General features: G+C 60.0%; 2 protein-coding genes across 3 annotated transcripts; one reads left to right on the top strand and one right to left on the bottom strand.

Annotated features, from left to right (window-relative positions):
- The first annotated feature begins 570 nt into the window (after nucleotides 1-570).
- Nucleotides 571-5650, top strand: LOC115506233 (cytochrome P450 11B1, mitochondrial-like). Of its 2 annotated transcripts, XM_030304131.1 has the most exons (9): nucleotides 571-809; nucleotides 1198-1353; nucleotides 2398-2597; nucleotides 2726-2929; nucleotides 3163-3317; nucleotides 4337-4503; nucleotides 4934-5012; nucleotides 5110-5307; nucleotides 5537-5650. In XM_030304131.1, exons 1-9 carry the CDS (start codon nucleotides 571-573, stop codon nucleotides 5648-5650), a joined length of 1512 nt encoding a protein of 503 aa, XP_030159991.1. The 2 variants fall into 2 exon arrangements, with proteins under 2 accessions (XP_030159991.1, XP_030159992.1); XM_030304132.1 differs by lacking the exon at nucleotides 5110-5307.
- Nucleotides 5651-9658: 4008 nt separating this feature from the next.
- GML (glycosylphosphatidylinositol anchored molecule like) lies at nucleotides 9659-21595 on the bottom strand. The gene is made up of 4 exons (XM_032591970.1): nucleotides 21411-21595; nucleotides 18997-19115; nucleotides 18342-18449; nucleotides 9659-10070 (listed from the first exon to the last, which is right to left on the bottom strand). The coding sequence occupies exons 1-4, from the start codon at nucleotides 21593-21595 to the stop codon at nucleotides 9775-9777; spliced, it is 708 nt and encodes a 235-aa protein (XP_032447861.1). The 3' UTR covers nucleotides 9659-9774.
- Between the last annotated feature and the right edge of the window lie 3467 nt (nucleotides 21596-25062).

The following is a 25062-nucleotide window of genomic DNA, read 5'->3' as shown; positions in this document are numbered from 1 at the left end:
GCAGAGCCAGCGAGACGGGGTGCCGGCCACATCGGTGCCACCCACAGTTGGGTCGCTGGAGTCCCCTAAGTGCCCTGAAAGCCCTCCCGGGCGGGGACCCTTGTCGGCTCACGTGGGCGTTCCCTGCACCCAGCCTATGATCTGGGAAGAGCGGACAGAAGGCACGTAGGTTTGTGGGACTCATGGCTGCCCACTGCTTCCCGCTCTGGTCCTTGTAGAAAGGAGAGGAGAACAGCGCAGGCCCCTGCGTCTCTCGATTAGATAAGGGGCCCCATCCATCTTGCTCCCTTCCCCCACCGGGGAGGAGGGAAGTGCTCACAACCCGCCAGCCCCACTCAGCCCCCGATCCAGACCCTGCCCTGCTCTCCACACCCAGCAGCCAGCAGGCCTTGCGAAATCGTGGCACAAGGTGCCCATCCGTCTCTTCTGGAGGCCTCCAGCCCTGACCCCCGCTGCGGGTTTCCTGGCCTGGTCCAGGGACAACTTCTCCCATGACGCGATCAGGCCGCAGGCCCAGGCCTCCAGCGAGATAAAAGAATTGCGCTGACGGGGGGCGGAGGGAGCAGCACGATGGCATTCGGGGCAAAGGCACGAGCGTGGCTGGCAGGGCCCTGGCCGTCCCCGGGCAGGGCACGCGCACCGGGCGCCGGAGCCGCTCCGGCCCCCAAGGCGGTGCTGCCCTTCGAGTCCATACCGCGCTGTCCCGGCAACAAGTGGATGAGGTTGCTGCAGATCTGGAAGGAGCGGCGCCTGGAGAACCTTCACCTGGAGGTGCACCAGCTCTTCCAGGAGCTGGGGCCCATTTTCAGGTAAAGGCCTCCCCGCCCACCTCAGCCACAGCACCCGTGCGGCTCTCCCTAGCGGCTGCTGAGTCCGGGCCAGGCGCACTGCCGCCTGTGCTCTGCGTCCCCGGGGAGGCGGGGTGGGTGCCGAGCAGCGGGGGTTCTTGGCCTGGCACCTGGAGACTGCGGCTCTTGGGGAGGAGGGAGCACTCCCTGGCCGTGGCTGAGAGGGCAGAGCGCGGACAGCAGAGCAGGAGAGGCTTGGGTCAGACCGCGGGAGGGACTGCCCGCTCCGGGAGAGCCCCAGTCCGGGAGAAGGGACAGGCCCGGGGGAGACGGGCCGCCTTGGTCCTGCACAGTGAGGCCTGGGGGAGGGCACGGGTCCCCCAGCAGGGCTCCGAGCTTCGTCCCACAGGTATGACATGGGAGGGAAACGCATGGTGCTCCTGATGCTGCCCGAGGATGTGCAGAGGCTACAGCAAGTGGACGGCTATCAACCGTGGCGGCCGCCCCTGGACCCCTGGCTGGCCTACCGACAGCATCGCGGGCACAAATGTGGCGTGTTCTTGCTGTGAGAGGGAGTCTGGGCGGGCAGGGGTGGGGAGGGGCGGGGCAGGGCTGATGGCAAGCGGGCCTGCCCAAGGCCCGTCCAGGTTGGGGCGGGAGAGCGGCCGCCGGCTCCCGCTGGGTGCCCACCCCTTGGGGATCATATGTGTCCTGGGGCTGAGGAGGGGCAGCGGGGCCGCGGCCTCAGAGAGGAGGACGGATGATCGCTGCCATCAGGGAGCCCCCAGGCTGCACAGGCCTCCGCGGACTCCCCGTGCGGGGTGGGCTTCTCCCTTCCTACAGGTCAGGGCGGGAAGCCCAGGGCAGCGGGAGGAGAGTCGGGGCTAGGGGCTCGGGAACGTGTCAGCACGTGCTGGGGCCTGAGGACCCACTGGCATTGACTAGAGCCCAGGTGGCTGAGGAGGAGAGAGGCCGGGGCTGGGGAGGGGGGGTTGGGGACAAGGGGACAAGGGGACAGGGGAAGAAGACACCTTTGCCCAGGAGCTAAGCTGTAGGTGGGTGTGTGTGTGAGCACCTGTGTGTGTGCGCGTGTGTTTGTGTATGTGTGTGCGCGCGAGTGTGTGTGTGTGTGTGTGTGTGTGTGTGTGTATCCTCTTGGGTGGACAGGGGACGTGGGACCGGCCCAGAAGCATCATTCTCAGAGCAGGGAGGGTTGGAAGGAGAAGGTTGCCGGGGGCCCCTCACTCTGGAGCTGGCTGGCCCACCTCTCCCCTGCCTTCAGGGACAGGGAGAGCCCGGACAGCTGCTGACGTGCCAGCCAAGGGGCCTGCAGGTGTGCGTGAACAAACTCCACGAACCCAGGCGGCACGGCCAGGCAGAAGTTCCGGGCTCAGCCCCACCTTCGACGGGGGCACCCTGGGCCCAGCACACAAGGCCTCCCTGAGGGAAAGGGCTGGCGCTCACGCCCCCAGGCGGGCAGCCTGCCCCCTGGGACCGGCGGGCCGCTCCCTGCCTCGCCCCTTCCCCTTGGAGACGAGGAAGATGGGTCCAGGGCTGGCCCCAGGCTGCTGACTCGGGCTCCCCTGAAGCGCCTCTCTCTGCTCTACAGAAACGGGCCCGAATGGCGCATGAACCGACTGAAGCTGAACCCAGACGTGCTGTCGCCTCAGGCCGTCCAGAAGTACCTGCCCATGGTGGACTTGGTGGCAAGGGATTTCTCGAAGGCCCTGAAGTCGAGAGTGCTGCAGAATGCCCGGGGGAGTCTGACCGTGGACATCCAGCCCAGCATCCTCTACTACACCATAGAAGGTCCGCGGGGTCAGGGTGGGAGGGAAGGGGGGCAGGGCTCGGGGAAGCCGGGACCGGCCGGGAACGGGGCTGAGGCCCCCGTGACGCTGGCGGCCACCCTGGGCTCAGCAACCGTTCCCGGTCCACAGCCAGCAATCTAGCCCTTTTTGGAGAGCGGCTGGGCCTCCTTGGCCCCAGCCCAAGTCCTGCCAGCCTGAACTTTCTCCGGGCTTTGAAGGCCATGTTAAAGTCTACCGCGCAGCTCATGTTCATGCCCAGGGCCCTATCACGCTGGACAAGCACTCAGCTGTGGAAGGAGCACTTTGAGTCCTGGGACTACATCTTCCAGTATGGTGAGGGCCAGAGACCGGGCAAGCGCTGAATGCCAGGGACACCGGGGTCCCCGGTTTCCCGTCACCACAGGCTGGGGGAGGGCTGAGGTCACCTCAGGGGCCTTTGTGGCCCCGAGAGGCTTGGCGGTGAGGCCGGGCCGGGCCGGTGCTGAGCACATGGCTCGGGGCAGGTGGGCTGACGGGCAGGGGCATGAGGAGAAGTGCCCCGGCCCCTGTCTCTCCGTGCCCCACAGCCAACAATGCCACCCAGAAAATCTACCAGGAGCTGGCCCTCAGCCGCCCGGAGCACCACAGCGGCATCGTGGGGGAGCTGCTGACGCACGCGGACCTGAGCCTCGAGGCCATCCGGGCCAACGCCATCGAGCTCACCACCGGGAGCGTGGACACGGTCAGGACAGCAACCAGCCCTGCCCTAGGCCATGGAGCCTCCTGACCCCAGGCTGCGTGCCCCCCGTGCCTGTGTCTCCTGCAGGCTCCTGTTCTGAGCTGACAGAAAGCTCTGCCCTGGGGTGGGGGGCCCGGGAACTGACCCTCAAGGGAAGGGGTCTGCAGTTCCCCGAGTGGGATGCCACACTCTAGGCCCAGTGCAGGGTGGACGAGCCCAGAGACATGAGCAGCACAGACACCATTCAGTCGCCCGGGTCCTGGGAAGAGGGGAAGGGCCGCGATGCAGCTGGAGGGCTGCCTGCACCAGGAACCCTTCCCAGGCACAGAGTCCATTTGGCCCCAGGCCAGAGATGCTTTGGAGGTGACGGGCGGATGACAGAAAGGGGCGCACAGGGCTCCAGCTTGTGCAAGAGACAACAGATGGCATGCAGCCTGGGGGTGGGGGCAGGCCGCAGGGTGTGGAGTGCAGCCAGAGCCTCCTGGCCCTCCACCTCAGGTTCACGCACCAGCATCTGTGATGTTGTGCTCTGGACCCGGCACCCGGGGCTCCGAGGAGAGGCACAGGCCTGCGGTGGAGAAACTCCCCAAATTTGCAGCCGACTCAGGGGCCGGGGCGGGCCGTCCATGTTCCGACCACAAGGTCTGGGCTGACCTGCCTGCGGGTGTCCGGGCGACAATCCTACTGGGTGCCAACGGTTTGGGGCAGTAGAACACCCCCCCCATACACACCCGTGAGAGGAAGGACCCCAGAGGAGGGTGAGAACCAGGCCTCGAAGGGGCTGGAGAAGGCCTGGATCTTTACTGAGCCTGGGGACACCTTCCCTGAGGGAGTCAGGTGTTAGGTTTTAGATCCTGAGGTCCCAGATCCCTGGGATGAGTCCTTCTCCGGGCGTCCACGTCACCGCGGATCTGAGGCGACCCACCCCCAAGGGAGGACCGTCTTCCGGGGTGGAGAGGCCCCGGGGGCTGAGGTGCGTGGCCTGGGCCAAGGTCTGAGCCCTGCACCCGTGGCTCCTGCAGACGGCCTACCCCCTGTTGATGACTCTCTTTGAGCTGGCTCGAAACCCTGAAGTGCAGCAGGCCCTACGCCAGGAGAGCCTGGGGGCCGAGGCCAGGATCTCGCAGGATCCCCAGAGCGCAACCTCGGAGCTGCCCCTGCTGCGGGCGGCCCTCAAGGAGACCTTGAGGTGGGTGTGGCAGGCCCCGGCTGCCGCCTCTGTCCTGGCCCCACTGTCTGGACGGCAGTGCCCAGGGAGCCTGCGGCCGGGTCCTGGGGCTGAGAAGCGGCTTCGCCCAAGATGCAACCCTGTACCTCGTCCTGTTCTCCCGAAAGGGTTAGGAGCTCTTCTCCCCCTGGGATCCCACTTCAATGCCCCGGGCACCATCCTCGGCCGTGCCCGCCATGTCCGGGGGCTGCTCAGGCTCAGGGAACTTTGTCTGACTCAGGAAGTGCAAGGAAGCAGCTCCTCGTGATCTAGGCTTCCCGGTGCCAGAGGCGACCCGGGAGGGTGGCTGGCAGCTCCCCCAGGCCGGCGCATCCTGGGATAGGAAGGTGGCCGAAGGGAAGCGAGGGTCCCAGGGACAGCTGAGGACCCTGTCGGGTGCCCCCATCCACAGGCTGTACCCCGTGGGGATGTCTGTGGACCGAAAGGTGGCCTCGGACGTGGTGCTGCAGAACTACCACATCCCGGCAGGGGTGAGTGAGGCCCCACAGCCCCTCCAGCAGACGCCAAGCCCGCGTGACCTTCTCACTCCTGGGGCCACCGGCCCCGCCCCTCCCCACCTCTCCGCAGACATGGGTCAAGGTGCAACTCTACTCCCTGGGTCGAAACCCCTCTGTGTTTGAGAGGCCCGAGTGCTACCATCCCCAGCGCTGGCTGGACAACAGGGGCTCTGGCACCAGATACCCACACCTGGCCTTCGGCTTTGGTCTGCGCCAGTGCCCGGGGCGGCGCCTGGCAGAGGCAGAGATGCTGCTGTTGCTGCACCACGTGAGCGGGCCTGGGTGGCCCAGGGGCTGAGCGGGATTCGACCGGGCAGGGCGTGGCCTGCGGGTGCGCGGGGCCTGGGGGTGCCGGGTGGCCTGCTTGGGGACCACCGGCCTCTCCTTCTCCTCCGCTGCGACTGACCCGAAAGGTAGGGTCCAGAAAGGCGAGGGAAGGTGGACCAGGACATCGGGGTTGACCTTTTGGCCAGGTGGAACCCGTGCCTCTGTCCTAGGTGCTGAAAAGCTTCCTGGTGGAGACGCTCAGGCAGGAGGATGTAAAGATGACCTACCAGTTCATGTTCGTGCCCTCCACCCCCCCCCTCCTCACCTTCCGGGCCATCAACTAGTCACGTCACCGCGCCGTCGGGCCAGCGGTGCTGCCAGCCCCCTTCTGCCTGCCCCCGGCCACCCTTGTTTTCTCCCACGGACCCTGCTTCTGGAGCCACAGCACTGTCTAGCCGGCGCCTCGCACCGAGGGGCAGGGGGATGAATCTGGCCGCAGGTCCTGCCTGTGAGCCCAGTGCCACCAGCGCCTTCTCCAGCGAGGAGCACCATCGGAGGGCCTTGGCCCCCGTAGCCCCCAACACTAGTTCCAGGGGCTTCAGATCCGCCCCTACCCCCACCCGCCTGTCCAATCTCATATCCCCTCTGTCCTCAACCCGCCCCCACGCACAACAGACAGGTTGGCGCCCCTGTCCTGCTCACCGCCACTCCAAAGGCCAGACTCCTTGTCTGCATTGGTCTTGCCAGCCTAGACCTTGAAGCTGGGCCGTGAGTCGTCCCCCTACCTGCTCTGCTCAGTCCACTTGGGCTCCTCCCGGCCCTGCCAGTGCTCTGGGACTGTGACTGAAGCACCCAGCCGAGGGCCTCGGTAAGCAGGTCAGGAGTCTTGTTTCTTACAATAGCCACCGAGGAGCTGAGGTGGACATCTGGGCCCATGAGACTCCTCTGAAAGCAGGGAGGATGGTGATCTCCTCTGGCGGGCTGCAGGGTGACCACAGAGAAGCCACCTCAGCCAGGCACAGCCACACGCTCCCTTCAACGAAGCCGTCTGTGTGCCGTGCCCGGCCGGCCTCCCACAGTGGCCCTCAGGACAGGGGCCACCCCTGACCTCATGGGAGGAAGGGGCTTTGGACAGCTGTGAGGCGGCTGGGATCTCCTAGATGGCAGGAGCGAGCAGCCTGTCCCACGCTGCCTGCGGCCAGGTGACACCCCCGGCGTGGAAAGGGGCCGGGAGGCAAGGGTGAGTGGTGGGGTGGCTCTGCTCCCCCTCCTTCCCCACCCCCACCTCACTGGGGGAGAACTGGGCACTCAGCTCACAGCAAAGCGATGACTGACGGAGGGGCCGCACATGTGCCTGGGCCAGCCCCGGGCGCCCGCCGAGTGGCCCGCTGGCGTGTGTTCCCTGTGCGGACTCCCTGGAGGAGGAAGGAGCCTGCGCCCTCCTTGCTGCGTCCAGTGCAGGAGGGCTGCTGCCGGGAGGAGGTCTTCTCCGTGCCCCAGCCAGGCGCAGCTGAAGGGCACGTGGAGGCAGGAAGAGAGGGCCCTGGGGACCCTGGGGACACACGGGCACAAGCTGGAGCCTGGGCTTGCCACGCCGGCCCAGCCCTTCTCCCGCCGAGCTGTGAGGTCTTCCCGCGGGCACTCTATGCAGCCATTCCCCTTTCACAGGCCCCAGGGAGGCAGCTGCTTCAATAGGCGCTCAGCAGGGGGATTGTGGCTCCTGCCACTGCCAAGTCTCCTTCCCTGAGGCCCTGCCCTGTGGGGACACCTGCTGGCTGCTGGCGGGCAGGCCCGGAATCCAAACTGCTCCCCCGGAGGCAGTGTGTGTGAGTCCCTCTGTGCAGCGGGGCACAGGCTCTCCTGATCTCCATGGCAGCCCTGGCAGGTGAGCACCGGGACTGTCCCCGTGTCGCCCGCGGCAAAGCCGAGGCTCAGAGAATTCGTGCAGCCGCACGGGCTCGCAGCTCCTCCCTGGCAGAGATGCCAACGGAACCCCCGCCGCCGGGCCCGCCTCTCGAGGCCTTGGTGCCTCCTCCACCTCGAAGGACCTTGGATCGATCGAGAGTGGCGTCACACACCTTGCAAACATCCTGCAGTGAAAGCGTCTCCGGGTCGTTTCCTGCTTCTCTGTGCTCCTCCGGCCGTGCTGTAGGAGTGCTTCGTGGGGGTCCCTTTTCGTGTAACCTGCGTGCCATCTCCTGAGGCTTGGCTGTGGGTGTCCGTTGGGCTCTTGCTAAAAATCCTTCCTCTTACCTGGAGACACCGTGCTTAAGAATCATCGTCTTGTGCCTTGTCATTCTTTCCATACACAAATAGCCTTGCCTTTAAAATCCGTGACCTCCGAGCGCGGCTGGGTGGCTCAGTCGGTTGTACATCCGACTTCAGCCCAGGTCATGATCTCGTGGTGTGTGGGTTCGAGCCCCACGCGGGGCTTTGCACTGACAGGGTGCAGCCTGCTTTGGCTTCTCTGTCTCCCTCTCTGTCCGCCTCCCTCCCTCTCTCTCTCTCTTTCTCTCTCTCAAAAATAAACGTTAGAAAAATCCTCAAAAGTAAAGTAAAATTCAAATGAAATAAAATGAAATAAAATAACAAAAACCTGACGTCCACTCCCGGGACATCTGGTCTCCCGGCAGGTGGGGCCTGGGCCCAGGCTGTGCTCCACCTGAGCCTTTAGGTGGCCTCTTCCTGTTACCCGAGCACGGTCCCTTGCCCAGGGCCACGTTTGTGTGAATTACTCAGCCTGGGAGGGCCCCCGAAGGCGCCACTGGTGCGAGAAGGATCCGCGTTCTCAGGCGGGAACATAGTCCTCCTCAGCCCCAGCCTCGCGGAGCTCAGCTTCCTCTCTTCTCCCGATGCTGCTGGACAGAGTTTCTGCACCACGTCGTCCATTCTCCGCAGTCCTGCCTTCCCGTGGGCTTCTGGTCCCATCTTCTGATCCTGCCTGGGCCTCTGCCTCGCGTCCTTTCCCTCACAGAACCGGACCCACGCCTGTCCCCGGGGGCTGCTGTGCGGGCTGCTCCCTAGTCTGTGATTCTTCTCATTTCGGGAATTAGGGGCCCTCTCTTTTTTTTTTCACGCAAGTTTTCTTGTACGAGTTTGTGATTATTTATAGTTGCTGGAAGGGGAGAGACTTTCAGAGCATCAGCCTCATGATTTCGCCAGAGTTTGCACACCCTTGCTGGGGCACAGAAGTGGAGGGTTGGCGTCGGACGCTCTCGTGGCTGCCCCGGGGGAGGGACCGGGCTGACCGTACGTGTGGCACCGCCTCACCGCTGCTGACCTGAAGTCTCACTTTCTTTGCAAATGTTTTTTCACTTTCCTGCAGAAATAACTGCCTACTTTGCAAGAGAGGTCCTATGCTTCCTGGCTGTTGGCAGAAGCCCATTTCTCTTTGGGGTATAAAATGTTCTGTAATTAAATAGTAGTGACACCTCAATATTGTGAATCTAGTAAAAACACTGGAATCTTGGATTTTATGTTATGGTAGTTTTATCTAATTGAAGCTCTGGTTTGATTTAAAGGAGAAGTAAGGACGAGGGTAAAGAAGGTGACACTTTTCTATTCCCCTCACACCTCTTTTCTGAAACCACCACATGTGCAAGAATGACCACCTCAGCACAGAAGTCTCCATGCCATTTCAAGGTGGTCACCAGCAGACTCCCAGCCTCTCCCCCTGCTCAAATGTCAGCACCTGGGAGACCTTCTAGCCCTGGTGGGAGGATAGGCCCAATTTGAGGGAGGACTGCGGCTCGTGCACAACTTGTCTGATTGGCCCACACCGGGCACCGGGCACAGTCTCTAACCTCAGGCCATGATATCCACGTGCCACCTCTTGCCCAGCTCCCTCTCAGCTCCCATCATCCCCACCGGAGAACTAAAGCACAGAGTCTCAGGTGCCCTCGGGTGCCTGTGGTCCGAGCATAGCTGGGACCTCTCTTTGAGCGAACTCATACACTCTCCCCTGTAACTGTTTTGCCTTATTTAAAATACTTAGTCTCTTAGGGTATCTGAGTGGCTCAGTTGGTTGAGCCGTTGCCCGTCTGACTTAGGCTCAGGTAGTGATCTCATGGTTCCTGAGTTTGAGCCCAGCATGGGGCTCTGTCTCCCTCTCTCTGCCCCTCTCCTGCTCACGTTCCCGTGCATGTTCTATCTGTTTCTTTCTCTCTGAAAAATAAACTTAAAAAAATACTCCATCTCTGCATGCTAAAGCAACAAGATGTTTTGGTCTATTTGCAAGATGATGTCTAAAGAGGAAGAAACAGATCAAATGCTAAAACCACAAACAAATCTCTAGGTAAGCAGTACCCAAGCAATAATGTTCTTTATTTCTCTCTTGAAATAAGCTGGGAAAGGGTAACTGGTCCACCTGGGGCCCTGTGGGTCAGTATCCCTGGCTCACAAGGGAGGAAAGGAGAGTGAACTCGCTCTGAGGAATGAGGGAAGAGATCAGACCCTCCCAGAGGGCTTCTCATGTCAGTGTATGGCTGACCAGGATGGAGGCAATGCTCAGGGAAAATGACGACTCCCCCATGTGTGCCATTGCTACTACATGCTCCTCAATTATATCCTCATGTACAATATCCTTTTCAAGAGAAATAGGACCTCCTTCATTGCAATTAATACTACCACAACAACGAACAAAATAGAAACTATTAGTTTTAAAAAATTGTGATCTTGGGGCTTCATCAGGCACTTCGCTTGGATACACAAACGTGCAGTTGCTCGTACAGTTCTTGTAAACAAGTAGCTCCCGACTGTTCAAACCTTAAAAAGTAGAGATGAAAATCATTGATTTCAGGTTTTCTGCTTGCAAACAACAAAGCACAGTTCACCCAGTAACTAGTGTTATACATCCCCAGATGTGACTACGTTGCCTAGAATTTTCACGGATAAAGAACGCTCAAGAAAGGCCACCAGAGGGTCTGTTTCCTCCATGGACAACTTCTCCTGGAGATGGTTTTCTGTCTACACGGCCATCTCATCTCTGCCTCTGGCTGTCTCTAAATAGTATCAAGGTGCCTTGGCACATGGCTGCACAGATGAAATGTCCTGTTCATTATTTGTCCTAAGAATCTCAGGGCTCTAGAAAGAGAACGGAGGCCAAAGAAATGTTTCGCTCATGTCTCACAGGATCACACAGACCCTGAAGTGGAGTGCCCCGTCCATGTGGCCCTCACCTGATTTTCTGAGACTCGGTGTGGCCCCTCTAGGACGAGCTCCCGCCTGGGACCCTCGGCCAGGTGTTCCCAGCTCCTGGCCCAACATACAAACCTCGATGCACCCTTAATGCCAACCTGTGCCCCAGCACGGACAGGGTGCTCCACCGCAAGCAGGGTCCCACAACTACTGTGATTACCTTCACTGGTGGGCTCGCCCAACAGCTTTGGCCAACCACCAAGGCTGAGTCCTTAAGATGCACAAGCATGTGTATCTTGGCCATGTGAGCAAGGCGCCATCTGAGGCCTCCTTAGAGAGTCCCTGAGTTAAATTCTTCGGCGCTCACTCACCACTTCTGCTCCCTTGTGACCCCAGTGTTTACCCGATACTTTCTCCCTGTAACTTGCCACCGTTGACGTTTCCACTCATGGCTCTGAGATCAAAGGAAGGAACACCCAGCTAAGCTCCGTCACTTGCTCGTCTCTATTTGCCACATGAAGGGTTTCTGGAAGTCCAACGTTCTACGGAAGAGTGCACACTCATAAGCCAGCCGACAGCTGACTGGATTTCAGGAAGTGCTCATAACCATGGAACTCGCACGAGCTCCAGAAACAGAACTGGATAAAACTACCGAATTCCCGCCTCTGTTCCTCCATCAGGCACTAAAAGCAGCCAAGGCTAAAGATAAGAAATGTCTGGATTTCCAAGCCTATGTGTTAGTTTTGTCTGTTTTTGCACTTTGTGAATATGAACTCCTGTACTGTCTGTTTTGGGGTCTGGCTTCTTTTCTCTGCTTTGTGTTTGGAAAGCTATCCCTGATGTGGCCCAGCGCTGTATATGGTTTACTCTCCCCATTGTACACTTTTCCACTGATGAACATTCCATCGTTGACTGCTGATGGGCGTTAGCATTGTTTCTGGCTGCCACCTCCCCCAAAGAGCTCTGCAGTGAATATTCTCGTCCTCACATGAGGGGAGCGTGTGTGAGTTCTGACATGGTGGTAAACGCTGAGTCCTTAAGATGCATACATATGGCTTTAGCAGAAGCTGCTGAAGAGTTTTGCAGAGCGGGTGAACCTATTTATACTCCAAAGGATCGTGTCCACCTCAACATCTTGCCACCACACAAGTAGCTGTTTGTGAATGTTTAATCGTTCCTTTTGGTGTTACCGTACCATAGTTTGAGTTTCATTTCCACCAGAAACGTTCACGTTGGATGACTTTTCTTATATTTAGTATCCACTTGGATATCATTTTCTGGTAAACAGCCTCCAAGCCTTTGGCTCCAATTTCTACTGGATGATCTGCTTGTCCAAGTAGTGATTCGTAGAAGAAGTTCATTCCATATATGGAATATAAGCCCTTGGGCAGACAGTGTTTTAAAGGGCCTTCTCTTCATCTGTGGCATCTTTACACTTATCAGTATCCTCTCAGGGGCAGAAGTTGTGAATTTTATGTAATCCCACTACCGCTTTTCCTCATCTGTGATCAGCACTATGTTGTTCAGGTGTCTTAAATTCTTAATTATCCCAGGGATACATTCTTCTACATTTCCCTTCCAAAAAATAAAGCTCATGCTTTGTTCTTTTACTATTTACATGGAGATCTAGAAAGCATCTGAAACTGCTTCTGTTGTGTAAATCACGTGCATAAGATCTCCTCCACCCACCACTGGTTCGTGCCAATGAGTGTCTTATCCCACAACCTTCCGGGTCAACATTGTCAGAAAGCGCGTGGCTTTTTCTGAGACCTCTTTTCTCCCTGTCAGTCTATTTTTCTTTTTTTTTTTTTTTTTAATTTTTTTTCAACGTTTATTTATTTTTGGGACAGAGAGAGAGACAGAGCATGAACGGGGGAGGGGCAGAGAGAGAGGGAGACACAGAATCGGAAACAGGCTCCAGGCTCGGAGCCATCAGCCCAGAGCCTGACGCGGGGCTCGAACTCACAGACCGCGAGATCGTGACCTGGCTGAAGTCGGACGCTTAACCGACTGCGCCACCCAGGCGCCCCATGTCAGTCTATTTTTCAATCCCAACACCAACACTAGACCATGTGCATTGACGAGATGAAAGAATCTTGCGTAAGAGTGCAGGTTCTCTGTTCCTCTCTTCTTCCACGAGATTGCCTTGGACATTCCTAGCCCCCAAAGTTCCATAAACATTTGAATATTTTGAATCAACTAGCCCCCACCCCCACCCCCACACACACACACACACACACACACACACACACACACACACTAACCTGGTGAGACTCTGACTGGGATTTCATGGAATCTGAGGATGAACTTGAGGAGAACAGCTGTCCTACCTCTACTGGGTTGCTCCATCCAGAAGCCTGGCTCACCCGTTGGTTTAAGTCCTTCCATTTCACCTGTTTCACAGCTTCGATATGGAAATCTTGCAGAAATCTGCTTGCGTTTGTTTCCAGGTATGTGGTGGTTTTCAAATGCTATGTGTGTTTTTGCACATTTCATTTTCCACGTGTTCATTGTTGTTGTATAAACACACCATGGGTTTTTAAATTTGATTTTTGAGTACTGACCTTGTATTTCGGGCCATTGCCCAAGGTACCGCTTATGTCCAAAGTTCATCATCTTGGTGAATAGTAGCTGCTTGCTTCCTATTTCCCAGCCACTGTGTGTTTCATTTCTTCCAGTGACCTAGTAATTCCTGTGCCACCCATAATTCTGCTTCATGGGAGTGGAGGTCGTGACAAGACGCATCTGACCCCACTTTCACCTCAAGGGAAAAGTGTTCCGGTATTTTCCTTGTGACAGAAAATGTCCTCTTGTCTTCCATTTCCTCAATTTTTTTGTTTAATTCGGAAAGGTTGCTGGATTTCATCAGTTTTCAGCATCTGTGGCTGTGATGTTTCCCATTTTCTTTGCTAAGATGGTGAACTGAACTAGTGGGTTTCAATTGTAAGCCACACTGCAGTGTGTGTATGTGTCTGTGTGTGTGTGTGTCTGTGTGTTCTAAACACCTACACCCAGGCCCCTCTTGTCTCTCATCATTTGCCATCCTATGGCACATTTTCCCACACTTTATTCAGATTTCATTCTTTTCCCCTTAACGTTCTTTTCCTGTTCCAGGATGCCATGCAGGATACAACATTCCGTTGGGTGTGGTATAGCTTACCCACAGTAGGATTCTATTGGTTCAGATCTGGCTAGTACCGCTGCAGCTCTAGTCACAGGAGAGGTTCGTCTGTGGTTTCCATCCTTCCAATGTCCTTCCTAGGCTTTGTGTTAGAGTCAGACTGTCATCATGAATGTGTTGGGGAGCAATCCTCTTTATTATCTGGAAGAGTTTGTGTACGGTAGGGTGATTTCTCCTATGAAGCTAGTGGACTTTGCCAGAGACGCTACCTCTAGTTGGTTTTCCAGAAAGGATTTCCAGGTTCTCCAGGTTTTCCATTTCTAGGTTTTCCAGAAAGGATTCAGGGCACTTCAGCTTTACAATCTCATTGTGGGTCAGAGCCAATTCAACTGTGTTTTTCAAGGTGTGATTCATTTCATCACGACTCTCGAATGTGTCACAGGAAGGCTATCATAGTGGCTTCTTGTTTTCTTTACAAGGGAAAGAAAAAAGTGGCCTCTGATGGATGCCCCCCCCTTTGCATTTCTGATAACAAAAGTGTGAATTTTACATTTCTGCCTTTGAGCTCCCCTACCCCATTTTACCCGTACTATGAATCCTTTCAAAAACCAACTATTGGCTTTGTGGGGATTCTTTCTGGGTTTTCATATTCCCATTACAAGGATTTCTGCTGTCTTCCTGACATTCCCTACCTCATTTCTTTGGGTGGATTTCCTATTCCTCTGTCTTCCTGAGTGGAAGTTGGGGCCTTGGCACACGTTCTCTCTTCTACAAGAGGCCGAGAGTATCTATTTGCGCTCTCGACTCTGCTTTCGCTGCACTCCACTCATTTTCCCCACGTCCTAGCTTTAGAATCATGGAGTCCTTCTTCTTTCCTAACTTCCATGTGGCTTCTCTTTGGGTCTTTGGTTATTCAGAACTGCTCTGTGGGATTATAAGGAGTGGAGGTTTTCCCAGTTCTCTTTGGAGTCACGATTTCTAGCTTAAGTCCACCGTAACAGAGAAGGGACTCTGCAGAAATGCCTTCCTTTGACACGTGTATATGCTTGCATTAGGTCCTGGCATGAACTCAGTATCACGAACGTCATTAGCGACCTTGTAAAAAAATGCGTATTGGGTCATGGGTAGCTCTGCTGTCGCACATCATGAGTATTCCTCCTTCGTAACCAGCGTCCTTCAGACCTTCTGTAGCAGAGGGTGGCAAACAAGAGCCCGCGGGGCAGCCCCAGTCCACCGGCTGTGTGTATGGGTAAAGATCTGTTGGGACATAGCAACGATCACTCTGTTTACCCACGCTCCATGGTTTCTCCTACCCCCACACAGGCAGTGCGGGGCACTTGCTACGAGTCTAGGTGGCCTACTAGTAAGCAGGGTTGCTTCTGATCCTTTATAGAAAGAGTTGGTCCACCCCGGCTGAATGGCTCTGGTAAGTTTGGGGCCCTTGCTCTAGCACCTGGAAGCCATGGGCAGAGGTATGTTAACGACAACACTGTGACCATGCCCCTACCTACAGTTCCTAAGCTCTGGGAGCATTTTTCGGTGTGGCTCTTCCTCCTGCATCATCGGGCGTGTGTGCACTTCGATGCCGGTGTCTTCCCGGTTGTCTCACCCTTTCATCTCCATCCAGTGCTGTTCTGCTCTTCACACAAGCAACGCCCTTGAGTTCACGTTAGCCTTGCCACAGTGCGTGCTTAAGAGCTTGGGGTCGGCATTTACGTTGTATACCATGTTCTGTATTTTATCCTCAGGGTTTTTATGTTCTCATTTCAAAGCATGCCTCTATGAAGCAAAACATACGCATTTAGTTTGTTCTGAAAGTCATGGGTTCCTACTTGTGTCCATTTTAATATCAGTGTCATTAACGATCCGTTAGATCTTAAATTGCTTTTCTGATGTTCAGTGTCTTACTTCCGATAATTGTACCTTCAAAACGTTTTCGGGAAATACGAAAGCTCCCGTGCACTCGGACTCAGTCACTTCCAACGGTACCTCGTGGCCAGACAGCAGTGCAGCGGCGCGACTAGGGCACCGGCTCTCAAAGCGGTGACGGGGAACACCAGGCTTACACCACAGTCATCCCTCATATGGACACACCCACCCCTTTCCCACACAAATGCCTGGCCATTGGTTCCCACAAAACGATTCCGGGGTCCGCATCTAGAAGTTGGTCATTTCTAGGATGTCTATAAGAGGAGACATGGACAGCTACCTCTGGAGCTGGCCCTTTCTCGTTCCCCGTGTTTCCCAGGACGCTCATTCAGGATAACGGAGCAGTAGCTGCCCTGCTTTACTGCCGAGTAACGCCCACGGTGGACTCACCACGGCGTCTTTACCGTTTAGGTGCTCCAGGATGTCTGGGTTGCTTCGGGGATCGAGGTGCTACAAACCACTCTGGGACAAACATCCACGCATGGTTTCGCACAAGCGAAGTTTCAACTCTTCTGGGAAAACCCCCAGAAACGCAATTCGGGGATTGACGGTAGCCGCATGTTGTGTTTTTAAGAAACCGGACCTCGAGCCCCGCGTCGGGCTCTGGGCTGACGGCTCCGAGCCTGGAGCCTGTTTCCGATTCTGTGTCTCCCTCTCTCTCTGCCCCTCCCCCGTTCATGCTCTGTCTCTCTCTGTCCAAAAATGAATAAATGTTAAAAAAAAAAAAAAATTTAAAAAAAAAAAAAAAAGAAACCGGACCGCGTTCCCCATAATTTGTGGTCCCATTTTTCACTGTCACTGGCCACATACGAAAATCTGGTTTCTTTACCGTCCCGGCCAGCCTTTGGCGTGGCCACTGTTTTTGACTTCGGTCTCTCTGATCAGAGACACCTAACTGTGTTTTCAGTTTTAATTTCCCTAATGACCAAAGATGTCGACCATCTCTTAGGGGCTTATCTGCTTATCGGTGCCGGCTGGCGATCAGAGGGACAGTCTAAAACCAGGTCTATTTGACGCTGAGGCGGGGTGGGGCTGGGGGGACGAGCCCAGTTGGGAGGAAAATATGGACGCCATGCTTCTCTGCCCCCGCCCCCCGTCTCGGCCCACGCACAGGAGACTCTCGTGAAGATGTCTGAGGTGTTCACCCACACACCTGTCGCCCGTGCAGGCCAGCGGTCACGCGCTGCTACCGTCTCAGGAACTGTTCGTGGACAACGGGGCTGATGGGGTGGACGTGAAGCAGGATGAAGTGTGGAGATGCTGGATGGGGTCCCCCGGCGTCCATCACCACAGAACCGTCATGACCTTTGAGACCAACCGTCTGCTTCACCTCAGCCCTGCAGACCTCATGCAGGCTCTCCCTGGGCCAAGTATAGCCCAGAGCCACACAGGGCGAGAGGCTGGGAAACAGAGCCCAACGCCCCCTTCAGAAGCAGCCATCCCAGCGCGGCAACCCGCCACTCACCGGGGTCTCCCAGAGGGGCAGGAGCAGAGCTCTGATGGCGGCTTCTGTTCCTCCTGTGGTGCGAGTGCCTGAGGAGCTTTGACTGCCAAGGCACCCACCTCAAGGACGGCTCTCTGGGGGAAACACCACCAGCCGCTGGACTAGATACAGAGCCCACACCGCCCACACCGCTACCGCCCGAGGCTCCTTCGTTCCAGGGCTCTTGGTGGGGCTCCAGAACCGATCACGGGTCTCTGATTTCCCTTCTTCTCGCGTTTGAGAGTCCTGCCCTCGTGTTGTAAACTCACCAATGAAGACGGGCCCGGGAAACCCCAGATGCCCCCCTTGAGCCCAGAGAAGGCACACTCCCAGCCCGTGCATCTCTCGTCCCACCACGACTTGGCCGTGTGCCTTGGAAGCTCCAGGACTCGTGAGCCACAGCCCTGTGGGTTCCCAGTTCCTGACGGCCGCGCCGAGGGCGTCCTCAGTCATCACAAGAACCACGAGGGCCAGTCCCGCCATATCGTTGCACGTCGATAGGCCGAGACCTGCACACAACAGGTGCCCGCTGCAGGAACCCGGGACAGATTCCAGCTCCTTCCTGAGTTCCAAAGCCCCAGATGCCCACAGGGTAGGCCAGCTGGTACCACCGAGAGGAGGCAGAAAGAAGACCGTGTTGCGGGGAGCTTGGAACACAGAATGGCACGTTAAGGTGCAAAGAGACACTGGGGAAGGCCAGGGGCCAGAGGACAGGCCCCCGGCAGGGCCCCACACGGGGCCACTGCCTCCCTGCCGGACCCTGCACTGGCTGCGGCCTCCCAGGCTCATCGAATGGTCACTGGCCTCTGGCCGACCCTGTGCTTCGGCTCAGGGCCCTGGCGAGCGGGACGCCTTTCTCGGGGCACCCGAGCCTCTGAGTAAGAGCCAAGAGCACTCCAAAAGGTCATGCTCTGCCCTGAGCCCACACTTGGCCTTGCCCTCCGCGTGCGGTAGTCCTTGTCCTGAGAAGTCCGCAGGATGCCCGCTTTTCGGGCCTGCTTAGCTGGAAGCCCTCCCCCCACCACCCTGAATCAAATGGGCAACGAGGGACCGCCCGGGCGACTCGGGGGCGTCAGCACCGCCACCAAGGACTGACACGGAGCGGAGACCTAGGGTCTGGCAACCCCCCATGGTGCACGTGGACCCTGACAGCCCCACCTTGCGGGGTGCCTGGCTCTCCAGGATGGTGCACACCGGCCTCTCCTGGGGCTGAGCCTAGAGGCTGGGGTGGGCTCTCAGGATGGGGACAGAGCAGGCCAAGGGCCACGGGGCTGGGTCCAAGACAGAGCAGATCGGACAGCTCCCTGAAAGTGCTCAGGTGGGGTGCCTAGTTCACAACGTGCAAGGAAGACAAACAGGTACTTACGAACAGAGATGGTCATACGGCGCCTGAGGTGTTTAGGACACAATGTCATGCTTGTACAAAAGAAGTTGTTGATGGTCCAACAATCGTAGCATTTCAGATTATAGGTCCCTGAGGAAAACAGTAAGCAGCATCTGGCTCCAGTGCCCCGGGCACGGTCCACCGTTACACTTGGCTGTGCCCTCCCCCTGCCTTGAAGGACTTCTGGAGGCCTCCACCGCCCGGCCCTCGACGGGCTCCGCTCTGGCCAGGGTAGCTTCCGGGCAGAGACCGGGTACACGCGGGACTTGTTCCTGTTCCCAGAGACAGACGCCGGCGAGCACCGCCAGGGAGCCAGCTGAGGGGACCCTCTGCCCCGCAGATGACGGCCCCTGTGCCCAAGAGAGCCTGGCAGTCAGAAAAGGCCAGCGCCCTCCCAGACTTCCCTGGACTCTCCAACGCTGCCCTTCCCAGGTGAGGGAGGGCCGAGCTAGAAACGCCCTCCCGACCCTCACCTAGCTCGGGGACCCTTCCAAACCCACCCTGTGCCCACCAACTGCACCGACATCGGGGGTCCCGGCTGCCGAAGGTGACGGAATCCCACCCAGACCCTTTCTCTGACCCTGGATAACAGTAAAGTCTTATCGCCGGAAAGACAGGGAGAGGAATCGATACTTACAATATCCTCCCAGCATGACCTGAGGCAACCAGATGACAAGGAGAAAGGCCCAGAGGACCATCATCTCCTGCAGGAACTTGAACCTATAGGTGAGGAGACCGGGGCACAACGTCAGCAGCCTGCACGTCACAGACGCCACCTCACAGGATGCGTGTCTGCAGGACCCACGTGAGCAGGGTGCGGGGATCCGGAGGGAGGCTTTGGGGTCCACCAGCGTCCACCAGCCCCTCCCAGCTCCTATCCCCACCCCAACCTCCCCTGCACCTCCCCTCCCTCGCTCCTCTCCCCTCCTGCACTTCCCCTCACCTCCCCTCCTGGCTCCTCTCCCCACCCGCACCTCCCCTGCACCTCCCCTCCTGGCTCCTCTCCCCACCCGCACCTCCCCTGCACCTCCCCTCCTGGCTCCTCTCCCCACCCGCACCTCCCCTGCACCTCCCCTACACCTCCCCTCACAGTTCCTCTCCCCACCCACACCTCCCCTGCACACCTCCCCTCCTGGCTCCTCTCCCCTCCTGCACTTCCCCTCACCTCCCCTCCTGCCTCCTCTCCCCACCCGCACCTCCCCTGCACCTCCTTTCCTGGCTCCTCTCCCCACCCACACCTCCCCTGCACCTCCCCTCCTGGCTCCTCTCCCCACCCGCACCTCCCCTGTACCTCCCCTACACCTCCCCTCACAGTTCCTCTCCCCACCCACACCTCCCCTGCACCTCCCCTCTTGGCTCCTCTCCCCCCCCTGCACCTCGCTGCTCAGCAGGCAGGGCTCTGCCCGCTCCACTGGGCTCTACAGGCAGCAGGCAGGCCTTTCCACACACCCCTCAGGCCTCCTCTTGCACGAAGTCGCCTGGGGCTGCCTCCGCTGGGAGCTCAGCCGAGGTCCCCGTGCCCCCCCCAACAATGCTTGTCCTGACGTACTCATTGACCCCGACCTCAAGAGCAGCTGGGGAAAAGTGCTGGGACGCTGTCCACGCAGATGTTTCCCGCTCCTACAGGCGATGGACAAATGCGGGGCGGCACACGGTGACCACCCTGCTCCCTTGGAGGCCGGCGGCCTGACTTGCGCAGTGGCCACAGTGTGCGCCAGAACGTTCCGCTGCCCCCCACCCCTCCCGCGGAATCGGGTGGCCCTGAAGCGCCGGCGGGGGAGGGCCCGGGGGTCCCCACACCTGAGCCCTGACCCTGGCCCATGCTCCAGGATCCCCCCCCCCCCCCCGGCACCTGGCAGTGCCCGCTTCCGCCCAGCGTTCCCGCGGGGACCCATCTGCACCCCCAAGTCTGCGAGCCCGGGATCCTGAGGGAAAACTGCTTCCCACCCCCCCCCACACACACCTGGGCGGGAGCACCTGCCCGAAGGGGACACCTTCTGGGGGAGCATCTGCTGGAGGGGAGGGTGTTTCCTGTCTGAGGGGGTTGGCCACTTGTAAGGGGAGAGTGGCCGCCCGTAGGGGGAGGAGCCAACGGCCTGAGGGGGGACGCCCGTCTGGAGAGCACCTGCCTGGTGGGGAGGTACACTTCTCTGGGGGAGTATCTGCCTGAGGGGGGACGCCTGTCTGGGGAGCACCTGCCTGCGGGGGGGGGGACACCTGCCTGAGGTAGCACCTCTCTGGGGGAGTACCTGCCTGAGGGAGGACACCTGTCTGGGGGAGCTCCTGCCTTGAGGGACTCCTGTCTGGGGAGCATCTGCCTGGGGGGGGACAACTCTCTGGTGGAGCACCGCCTAAGGGGCACACCTGACTGGGGGAGCACCTGCCTGATGGGGGACTCCTGTCTGGGGAGCACCTTACTGGGGGGGGGGTACACCTCTCTGGGGGAGTATCTGCCTGATGGGGGACTCCTGTCTGTGGAGCACCTTACTGGGTGGGACACCTCCTTGGGGGGCCCCGGCCTGAGGGGGAGTGCTGTCTAGGGGAGCACCTGTCTTGGGGGACTCCTGTCTGGGGAGCACCTACCTGGGGTGGACACCTCCTTGGGGGGGGCCCTGCCTAAGGGGGGACTACCGTCTAGGGGAGCACCTACCTGGGGGGGGACACCTCTCTGGGGAGCACCGCCTGAGGGGGGACTCCTGTCTGGGGGACCCCTGCCTGAGGGGACACCTGTGTGGGGGAGCGCCTGCCTTGGGGGACTCCTGTCTGGGGAGCACCTGCCTGGGGGGGGTACACCTCTCTGGGGGAGTATCTGCCTGAGGGGGGACGCCTGTCTGGGGGAGCGCCTGACTGGGGCTTGGGGTGGCGCCCGTGTGGGCGGTGCCGCCTCACCCGCCCTGTCCCCTCCCCGCGAGGACCCGGGCAGCCCAGCAGCCCCCCGCTGAGGGCCCGGGACAGGCGCCCACGGTGCCCCCCGCCCCCCACCGCCCTTTCGAACGCCGCCCCGCAGGCTCCCTGCGCCCTCCGTCCCCACGCGTCCCCACGCGTCCCCACGGCGACCGCAGAGAACCTTCTGGAACCCCGGACGGCGAGGCCTCCAAGCGGCGGGCACAGCAGGGTGAGCGCGAAGACTCTCCGGGCCGCAGCTGCGCTTCCCACAGCCGGGGCGCGTCCGCAAGGGAGGGGGTCTCCCTCGCTCCGCGCGCGCGCGACTCCCGGCAGGCCCCGCGCCCACGCATGCGCACGCGCACACTCGGGTTCCACAAGGTTCCACGAGCCTTGAAGGCCCCACTCTCAGAGAGTCCGGCGGCGCCAGAGGTTCCGGAAGGTTCGGGGCTCACCTCACAGGCGGGCAGCGTGGAAGTTAATTGGCAGAAGGTTGGACGCCTGGGGGGGCCTGGAAGGTTCCAGAAGGCCTGGCTAGTCTCAGTAGGGTGAAGGGTGAGGGGAGGGGCGTCGATACAGGGTCCTGGAGGTTCGGGGCGGGGCCCAGGGCTGGCGTGGGGGGTGCTTGCAACGGCGGGGGTCCTGCCGGCGCCCCTCAGTCCCAGGGGCACAACCGGCGGCGCTGCCGCTGCCACTGCCGCTGCCCGGGGGTCCCTGGGCCCCTGGAGGCCCCGCCCCGCCCGCACCGCCTGGACCTCTTCTCCCCGCAGTTTCTGCGCTTTCTTCTTCCAGGCCCTTTGTGCGGGGCCCAGTTTGATGTCGTGTGTTTCGTTTCGAGAAGGAAAAGCGGGTCCTTGACTGCGACCCTCAGCCTCCTGGAACCTTCTCTGACCTGCGCCTGCAGAGCGTGCGCTTCCTTCCCGGCGCCGGGGCCGGTCCCGTCGGGCTTCGTTTTGTCACTCGTGCCTCGCGTGGCTGTCCCTCGCGTGTCTTTTCCGCGGGGACCGGTGGGGGCGGGGTCCCGGGTGGAAGAGCCTTCTTACTCTGCAAGGCCACCGTTTCCTGCCTGTCCTTCTGGGCCTCCCTGCTGGTGCCGCTGTGCTCTGGAAAGGTCTCTGGCTGGGTCCCGCCAGTTCCAGGGACGGAAATCTCCCCGCCTCCCCGCCAGACCCTGCAGTTGGAGCGGGCCCTGCCAGGTGCCTGGGGGGCCAGCCTGGAGCAGAGGGCCAGGGTCTGCGTTCAGGGCCGCCGGGGCGGGGGGGGGGGGGGGTGGCGGAGGGGCACGTTTGCCCATCGCCTGTAGGAGCAGGAAACGTCTGCGTGGACAGTGTGTCCCAGCACTTTTCCCAAGCTGCTCTTGAGGTCGGGGTCAGCGAGTACATCAGGACGAGCATTGTCCTGCGGGGGTGGCGGGATGGGGGGTGGAGGGGGTTCGACGAGGGGAACTCCGCTGAGCTCCAGGTGGATGACTTCCTGCAAGAGGAGGGCTGAGGGGTGTGTGGAAAGGCCTGCCTGCTGCTGGCAGTGCCCTGTGGGGGAGCCTGGTAGCTGCTGTGCCGGGGAGGTGTGGGTGGGGAGAGGAGCCAGGAGGGGAGGTGCAGGGGAGGTGTGGGTGGGTAGACGAGTCAGGAGGGGAGGTGCAGGGGAGGCTTAGGTGGGTAGAGGAGTCAGGAGGGGAGGGCAGGGGAGGAGCGGGTGGGGAGAGGAGCCTGGAGGGGAGGTGCAGGGGAGGCTTAGGTGGGTAGAGGAGTCAGGAGGGGAGATGCAGGCGAGGTGTGGGTGGGGAGAGGAGTCAGGAGGGGAGGGCAGGGGAGGAGCGGGTGGGGGAGGAGCCAGGAGGGGAGGTGCAGGGGAGGTGTGGGTGGGGAGAGGAGCCTGGAGGGGAGGTGCAGGGGAGGCTTAGGTGGGTAGAGGAGTCAGGAGGGGAGGTGCAGGGGAGGCTTAGGTGGGTAGAGGAGTCAGGAGAGGAGGGCAGGGGAGGAGCGGGTGGGGAGAGGAGCCTGGAGGGGAGGTGCAGGGGAGGCTTAGGTGGGTAGAAGAGTCAGGAGGGGAGGTACAGGGGGGGAGCGGGTGGGGAGAGGAGCCTGGAGGGGAGGTGCAGGGGAGGCTTAGGTGGGTAGAGGAGTCAGGAGGGGAGGTGCAGGGGAGGCTTAGGTGGGTAGAGGAGTCAGTAGAGGAGGGCAGGGGAGGAGCGGGTGGGGAGAGGAGCCAGGAGGGGAGGTGCAGGGGAGGCTTAGGTGGTGGTAGAGGAGTCAGGAGGGGAGATGCAGGCGAGGTGGCGGGTGGGGAGAGGAGTCAGGGAGGGGAGGGCAGGGGAGGAGCGGGTGGGTAGAGGAGTCAGGAGGGGAGGTGCAGGGGAGGCTTAGGTGGGTAGAGGAGTCAGGAGAGGAGGGAGGGGAGGAGCGGTGGGGAGAGGAGCCTGGAGGGGAGGTGCAGGGGAGGCTTAGGTGGGTAGAAGAGTCAGGAGGGGAGGTGCAGGGGGGGGGGGGGGGGGGAGAGGAGCCTGGAGGGGAGGTGCAGGGGAGGCTTAGGTGGGTAGAGGAGCCAGGAGGGGAGTTGCAGGGGAGGCTTAGGTGGGTAGAGGAGTCAGTAGAGGAGGGCAGGGGAGGAGCGGGTGGGGAGAGGAGCCAGGAGGGGAGGTGCAGGGGAGCAGCAGGTGGGGAGAGGAGCCAGGAGGGGAGGTGCAGGGGAGGCTTAGGTGGGTAGAGGAGTCAGTAGAGGAGGGCAGGGTAGGAGCGGGTGGGGAGAGGAGTCAGGAGGGGAGATGCAGGGGAGGAGCGGGTGGGGAGAGGAGCCAGGAGGGGAGGTGCAGGGGAGGCTTAGGTGGGTAGAGGAGTCAGGAGGGGAGGGCAGGGGAGGGGAGGGCAGGGGAGGAGCGGGTGGGGAGAGGAGCCTGGAGGGGAGGTGCAGGGGAGGCTTAGGTGGGTAGAAGAGTCAGGAGGGGAGGTGCAGGGGAGGCTTAGGTGGGTAGAGGAGTCAGGAGAGGAGGGCAGGGGAGGAGCGGGTGTGGGAGAGGAGCCTGGAGGGGAGGTGCAGGGGAGGCTTAGGTGGGTAGAAGAGTCAGGAGGGGAGGTGCAGGGGGGGGAGCGGGTGGGGAGAGGAGCCTGGAGGGGAGGTGCAGGGGAGGCTTAGGTGGGTAGAGGAGTCAGGAGGGGAGATGCAGGCGAGGCTTAGGTGGGTAGAGGAGTCAGGAGGGGAGGGCAGGGGAGGAGCGGGTGGGTAGAGGAGTCAGAGGGAGGTGCAGGGGAGGCTTAGGGGGGTAGAGGAGTCAGGAGGGGAGGTGCAGGGGAGGCTTAGGTGGGTAGAGGAGTCAGGAGAGGAGGGCAGGGGAGGAGCGGGTGGGGAGGGGAGGCTTAGGTGGGTAGAGGAGTCAGGAGGGGAGATGCAGGCGAGGTGTGGGTGGGGAGAGGAGTCAGGAGGGGAGGGCAGGGGAGGAGCCGGTGGGTAGAGGAGTCAGGAGGGGAGGTGCAGGGGAGGCTTAGGTGGGTAGAGGAGTCAGGAGGGGAGGTGCAGGGGAGGCTTAGGTGGGTAGAGGAGTCAGGAGAGGAGGGCAGGGGAGGAGCGTGTGGGGAGAGGAGCCTGGAGGGGAGGTGCAGGCGGGGAGGGGAGAGGTGGGGCATGTGCAGGGGGCTGCAGGATGCTGACACTCCGGAGCTGCCTTGCACTCTGCTGATGGCACGGGAGCCTCTGTGCTCAGTGCATGTGGCGGAAGAGGTGTGGACGTACAGAAATCGCAGAGAATGTGTCAAGAGAGCTTCCTCGCAGTTTGTTTTTTTGTTGTTGTTGTGTTTTTTAGCGTGTGTTTAGTTTTTATTTACCG

This window comes from Lynx canadensis, chromosome F2 (genome assembly GCF_007474595.2).
Source record: "Lynx canadensis isolate LIC74 chromosome F2, mLynCan4.pri.v2, whole genome shotgun sequence".
In the NCBI taxonomy this organism is placed as follows: domain Eukaryota; kingdom Metazoa; phylum Chordata; class Mammalia; order Carnivora; family Felidae; genus Lynx; species Lynx canadensis.
This window is presented reverse-complemented; position numbering and strand designations above follow the sequence as displayed.